Source organism: Lepidochelys kempii, chromosome 14 (genome assembly GCF_965140285.1).
Source record: "Lepidochelys kempii isolate rLepKem1 chromosome 14, rLepKem1.hap1, whole genome shotgun sequence".
Classification (NCBI taxonomy): Eukaryota; Metazoa; Chordata; order Testudines; family Cheloniidae; genus Lepidochelys; species Lepidochelys kempii.
In genome coordinates this window covers 31,195,618-31,202,436 of record NC_136393.1, presented here as the reverse complement: position 1 = coordinate 31,202,436, position 6,819 = coordinate 31,195,618, and the positions used below count along the sequence as shown (strand labels likewise).

General features: G+C 52.9%; 1 protein-coding gene across 2 annotated transcripts; it reads right to left on the bottom strand.

Annotated features, from left to right (window-relative positions):
* Positions 1 to 1,079: 1,079 nt before the first annotated feature.
* On the bottom strand, positions 1,080 to 5,523 carry LOC144929419 (uncharacterized). Of its 2 annotated transcripts, none has more exons than XM_078848832.1 (2): positions 5,340 to 5,523; positions 1,080 to 4,606 (listed from the first exon to the last, which is right to left on the bottom strand). In XM_078848832.1, exon 2 carries the CDS (start codon positions 4,540 to 4,542, stop codon positions 3,538 to 3,540), a length of 1,005 nt encoding a protein of 334 aa, XP_078704958.1. In that variant the 5' UTR covers positions 4,543 to 4,606; positions 5,340 to 5,523; the 3' UTR covers positions 1,080 to 3,537. The 2 variants fall into 2 exon arrangements, with proteins under 2 accessions (XP_078704958.1, XP_078704959.1); XM_078848833.1 differs by having other exon boundaries at positions 1,080 to 4,603.
* Between the last annotated feature and the right edge of the window lie 1,296 nt (positions 5,524 to 6,819).

Sequence of the window (6,819 nt, the reverse complement as noted above, 5' to 3'; positions counted from 1 at the left end):
GGACAGGGCAGTCATGCAGAGTAATCTGGATCACTTAATAAACAGGACCCATTGAAACACAATGTGTTTTAATGCAGCCCAGTGCAGTTATAAAGCTAAGAACAAAGGATGTAACCCAGACCTACAGAACAGGGGACTATCTGGGAAAACAGCGACTCTGGAAAGTGTTTGGGGTTATAGCGCACAAGTAACTAACATGTGCAATGTGATCCTTGGGTGTATAAACACGGGAGTAGCGAGTCGGACACATGAGTTAATTTTACCTCTCAGACCGACACTGGAATACTATGTCTACTTCTGATGTCCACATTTTAAAAGGAATGCTGAAAAATTGGAGGGTGCAGAAAAGAGATACAAAAATCACTGGACAGCTGGAGAAAATGCCTTATATGACAGTTTTAAAGAGCTCAACCTGTTTAGCTCAAGAAGATTGAGAGGTGACTTGATTACAGTATTTAAGCACCTTCATGGGGAGAAAATACTGGATCCTAAAGGGCTCTTTAATCTAGCAAAGAAAGGCAGGACAAGAACCACGGGCTGCAAGCTGAAGCCAGACACATTCAGATGAGAAATAAGACACATTTTTAACAGAGACGGTGATTATCTCTGGAACAAATTCCTAATGAAAGTGGTCCATTCTCCATCTCTTGATGTCTTCACATCCAGACTGGTGCCTTTCTGGAAGGGATGCTTCAGCCAAACACAAGCTCCTGGGTTCTATACGGGGTAATGGGTGATATTTAATGGCCTGTTTAGACAGGACAGAGTAAACAAACTAATGGTCCCTTCTGGCCGCAAGTTCTATGAATCAATGAACCTTCTTTTGGACAAGCTGAACCCCATGTCAGCTGTCCCCCTCTCAACCTGCAGCCTCAACACAAGGAAAAACCAACAGAAAATTCCCATGTGAAGGTGAAGTGTGACTGAAGCTTCAGCTGGCTGGACCACTAGACATGGAAAGGCCCAACTGCTCCCTCTGTATGTCCTAAGGAAATTAACATTCCAGGGCCTGGGGTTTGGCTTTAGAAACCAACTGCGGGGGGTGGAGGTGTCAGGGGGGCAGGAAACAGCAGATAAAAGACAGTCAGTTTCCCATTTAATGATGATACTTTAAAAAGGCAAAATGTTAGCACCTGCAACAGATACAAACCGATCATCAGCAGAGCAGGAAAAATCAGAGCATCAGCAGTCACTAGAATAGCATCAGTGGCATCTATGCAAAATAAAAAATGTCCAGATGAAGGGAGCATTCGGGCTGAGCAGGTGAGCAGACAAGTCAGGGTTCTGAACATGTAACGCTACCCCTGTGCCCTGGTTGCTCTCAGCTCTCCCTACAAGCTAGTGCTGAAATAATACAACAGGGGATATTTTACATAGCACCTTGTCCTTGGGCAATTACTGTTCATTGTTCTCACAATGGTTCAAAATCTCAAGCTGGGATTTTCCAAGGCGCCTGAGGCTTTTTAAATAGAATTGTTCTCTATAAAGCATAATGCATTTAACATGTTTTGCAACTACACATGCAACAGAGAGGGGCTCTGCCACAACTGGGAGTGTCCATGCACCCAGCCTCCCTGGGAGCAGCCGCTCCAGCTCTGAGCAACCTCCCACATGCACCCTGGGCTCCGGGACTCAGCTGGTGCAGCTGTGAGTCCCCTCAACTGACCCAAATTCCACAGGATGGGGACGAATAAACTCTGGAGACTGAGGCCCAGGGTGTTGGAGCCAGGGAAGCAGAACCATGGCAGCGCCCAGCTCCCTGTTCTGGGGCAGAGATATCAATTAATGGGCTGGGTGTGATATGGGGAGCAGGGTAACAAAGGCTGGTGGGTGGGGTAGACTGAGGGGAATATAACCTGCCTCAAGGCAGTTTGCTCCCAGCTGGAAAACGGGGGAATCCCCAGGCCCCTGGCTCCAGCATCTTATCAGCTTAGCTCTGACGGCATGACAAACTGGAGTTCGGAGTGATGTGTCACAGACTGGTTGAAGGTGCCAGCACAGAGAACCAGCAAAGTTAACTGAGGGGGGAGAGGCTATTTACACAGAAAAGAAGAGAGAAACCCCCCTTTCTGAATGCATCAGCACAAGGGGGATCTGCTGGATCCGTGTCCGATCTGACCAACTGCACAAGAGATGGGGATCAGTGCTGGGGAGACGAGCCAGGCTCAAGGGCCCCTTCATATTCTCACCACAGGTAGCGGAAGTGCAGGCTAAACCCAGACTGAGCCCTGATTTCATAGCTCCGGCTGAAGTCTACAGGGCTTCCCTGGGGCTCAGATCCTCTGGGCTTCCTGAGTGCTTACCATCCCAGCTGACACTGTGCAAAAAGACCAGCGAGTGCCAGTTCCGGGGTATCCAATCACATTGTACACTCCAGCCCAGCTGGGAACAGGGCTCCACTGTCCACCTCAACTCATCCATACAGGCCAATGATCATGTAAAACCAAATAAATTCTTCTAAGTAGTAGCTCCCTGCTGAAAGAGGTGCCCCAAAGAACAGGCTCTTTATCCCACCCCCGCCCTGCACACTGGCTATACTATGTAATGACAATAACCAAATCTCGTACTTCAGATGCTCCCCTACAAGGGACAGGAAGGAATTTTTTTTCCAATGCACCATTGGCCAGATGTATCTGGGTTCCTTTTTCACCTTTCCCTGAAGCATCAGAGATTGGCAACAAGACCCAGGTGAGGTAAACCAATGCTCTGAAGTGGTTCAGAGAATCTTTTTTCTATATGCCTGGCTGGTAGGTTTTGCTCATTTGCCCAGGGTCAGACTGATCACCAGATTTGGGGTTGGGTAAGAATTTCCCCCCTGGTGCAGAGATGTTGGGATCATACCGGCATCTCTCACCTAATCAATTCCCAGCCATGGCAGGGGCCCCTTGGTCTCTCCTGTTCTCTTCTCTGGCTCACAACAGTTTAGTCTCTTAAGCGCTGAAAGGTTTTAGTTTAACTAAAGTAATTAGGCTCAATATAGCGGTATTTGAGTGAGATTCATGGCCTGTGATATACAGGAGGTCAGGCTAGACGATCTAATTGTCCTCTCCGGCCCTAAACTCTATGAAATTCTGGATGTTCACAGGGTCTAAGTGAGTTAGGCACCCAGATCCTGTTGAGTCTGTGGAGCAGGGACCATCTCTCTGTTCTGTGTTTGTACTGTGCCTAGCACTGCGGTTTCTTGTCCGTGACTGGGGCTGCTAGATGCTACCACGATATAAATAATACTAATGGAATTGGGGTAGCTTACTCCTTAATTCTCTAATGAAAACCCCTCAGAGATCTCCCTTTGCTCTGGGTGGGATTTGAGGCCCAAATTCTTACAGTTGTCAAGACGTAACTCTATGCAACATTGCAACACCTAACTGATTTAGGTACCTAGGTCTCAAGCCCAGAAGTGACACAAGCACAGGGGACCCTATATCTTACTGGAACCTGATGGGGGATTGTGCTACTGAATCATGCTGGGGCTTGGGAAAATCTCCCACTTGGTTCCTGGGCCCTCAGCTCCCACTGCCCAGAACCAATGGAATCATTTCAGTATGTCTGGGTGGGGTAGGGCCACAAGGGCAGAAAGGACACAGGATTCTCCCCGGTGTGGGTTCGCTCATGTCTCTTGTGGTGGGAGCTGCGGCTGAAGCTTTTCCCGCAGTAAGTGCATATGTAGGGTTTCTCTCCTGTGTGGATCCGGTGGTGCTGGGTCAGAGTGGATTTGTCAGTGAAGCTTTTCCCGCAGTCAGAGCACGTGTAGGGCTTCTCTCCCGTGTGGATCCTCTGGTGTCTGATCAGGTTTGAGCTGACATTGAATCTTTTTCCACAGTCGGGACACTTGTAGGGTTTTTCTCCTGTGTGGATCCTCATGTGTTTGACCAGGTCCGAGTTCTGGCTGAAGCTTTGCCAGCACTCGGCACACGTGTTGGGGATCTCAATGGTCGGGGTTTTCTTCTTAGACACTTTAGTTTCTTTCACCTTCCCAATAGTGGCACTTTCCCAGTGTATGCATTTGTCCTGCCTCTTCCCTGGAGGGCTCCTCAGATGCCTCTTGTGGTGGGAGCTGCGGCTGAAGCTCTTCCCACAGTCGATGCATTTATAAGGTTTCTCACCTGTATGGACGCGTTGATGCTGGGTCAGGGTGGACTTGTCTGTGAAGCTTTTCCCGCAATCAGTGCAGGGATAGGGCTTCACCCCCGTGTGGGTTCTCTGGTGTCGACTCAGGTTTGAGCTGACGCTGAAGCTCTTCCCGCAGTCGATGCATTTATAGGGTTTCTCCCCCGTGTGGGTTCTCTGATGGTTCATAAGGTCTGAGTTCTGGGTGAAGCTTTTCCCACACTCGATGCAGATGTTGGGCCTCTCCCCTGCATATGCTCTCTGGCAGACGATGGTGTCTTTGCTCTTCCTCACAGCTCTCCCGCGGACAGCTGATTTACCCTCTCTCTGCACAAGAGAGCTCTTCTGTAGCTTGTCCGACTTCCTCTGATTCTTGAGGGACTTTTTCTGGTTCAGTCCCTGTGAACCATTTCCTTTGGATCGCTTTGGTGGCATCTTGTCATGAGTTGCTTTTTACCAGCACATGTGAATGAAGATGTTTCCTGCTTGCATTCACCTGCTGAGACAGAGACAAAGTCATTCCTTGTGTGTGTGTGTGTGGGGGGGGGGGGGGCGGGGAGAGGAAGAAAAGGACCTCAGAGAGGGAAGGGCAAAAGCTGCACCACAATGCAAGTATCTGTTGATAATTCATGTTAGAATTCATTCCAGTGCAGATCTGGCCCATCTCACCCAGACTCAAACCACTGACACATTTTTAACCTGGCTCCACAGTCACAGTCCCTGAAAGAGACACTGGAAAAGAATCAAAGGAGCTGCTTGGGAGGGGGGGTCCCCCTGCCACTGTCCCCAGGGCAGCGCATCCCCCCAGCAGCGCGGGGACCAGGCAGAGGCAGGAACTGGCTTTTCCTCTCCCTGCGCCTCCCCTTGTCCCAGGAAAGTCAATCTGCCCGGGGTGCTGCAGGGAATGGGGCTGGGCAAGGCTGGGAGCCGGGAACCTCCCTCCCCACTGATTGCTCCTGCTGCCCCTGCCAGTCTCTGCCCCTGGCTCCCTCCTGCCCCCTCGGGCTGGGAGACTCGGTCCCTGGCCCGGCCCGGCCCGTTCGCTCTCCCGGCGCTGGCTCGGCTCCTGCAGGCGCTCAGGGGGGCAGAGCCTGGGGGGGTCAGGGAGGGCAGCAGCTCCGGGACTCGCAGACCCCCGCCCCCCCGGGAGCAGAGCTGGGGTGAGGAGGGGCCGTTGGTGCGGAGTCACTTTCCTGCCCGGCCCCAGCCCTTCCCCGGGTCTCTCCCCTCACCTGCAGGCTCCGGCCCAGGGGCTGGTGTCGGCCCCCGGAGAAAGTCCCCCCGGCTGGGCCCAGAGGGGCGCTAGGGATGGGCTCTCCCGGCTGGGGAGCAGCAGCGGCTCAGGGCAGGGTTTCGGGTCACAGCTATGGAGGCCGCGCAGCAGCTGACCCAGGAAGCTCCGCCCCAGCCCGCTGAGCAGAGGGACCAAGAGCGCGGAGCGAGCGCCCGCCCGCCCGAGCAAGCGGCAGAGCCACCTGGCGGCCGGCGCTGAGGAAATCGCCCCCGCCCGCAACGCCGCAAGTCCGGCGTCAGAGCCGGATCCGTCTGTCCCGCTTTCCATGGGCTGTGGACCAGAAACACACGGACACCCCCAGCCAGTACAGGGGGAGGCGTGTCGGCGCGGGGACTCGGTTCTGCAGCCACCCAAACAGGGGTGCACGGTGCTGGGGCAGGAGGGTCCATCCCGGTCATCTGGCTGCCTGTATAGCCCAGAGGCTCTGGTAGCATGGGAAAGACTCTTCCTGGCTGCCCCAGGTGTGAACTGAGCTGCACAGATGCTCAGGAAAGGCCTAGTGCCAGTGGTGCAGGAGCTCCTACCCTGCGCCTAACGAAGGAAGGAAAACACACCCTTCTGGGGGCTCACACTCACAAATGTAAGGCTGAGGGTGCGTCCTGGTGTTTGAACTGTCAGCAGAGGGTGGGCTTTTCTCCTGCAATAGCTCCCAGTGTGGGCCTGGTGCAGATGTCAGTGATCACACCAGGATAAAGGCACCATATCCTGACGCTGCCTGTTGTTCTCTAGGCTTTTGTTCTTCTGGATCCCGCACTCAGTTCTCATGCAGGTGAGAGCAGTTTCTTTTGGCCAGCGGTGTCTGCAGGAGCTGTGCTGTTCCCAGGGGCCCCAGTCCAGGGCAGAGCGAGCCCACCTGCCCCTCAGTTCTTTCTGACACTCTCAGCAATGGGACAGAACTTGAGCAGGATCCATCTGTTTCCCCACCACACTTTGTCCTTCAGATCGTTTATAGTTAGCTTAATTAGGGACTTTGTTAGTCTAATTAGGTTTTTTTTTTATGCCACTGGCAAGAGAACACAAACAGTTGCCCCTCCTCCCCCTGCATGATATTTTAAGGTTTTTTTGTGCATACTGGGGGCTTCTCAGTGCTGAAATCTTCCGGCTAAGTCCTCAGGCTGTAAATCTTGCCCTCTGCCCCGTGCCACTTCACGATGGGCACTCCAGGTGATGTTTTTATCCAGGGGAAGGGAATATCCAGACCACTTCTCCATCCGCTGCTCCTTTTCTACGTGGACCCAGAAGGTGCGAGGTGCCCATCTGATGTCATTCATATTGGCGCACTCTACGGAGCTGGCTTCAGACCCAAACATCAAGGGTGTCAGGGGGCCACCTCTCTGAGAAACCCCACTCAGCCAGCGTCCCACTGAGCCAGGATGCCTCCCCGAGAGCCAAAGCCTCTTCTCTACTGAGTGGCCCCT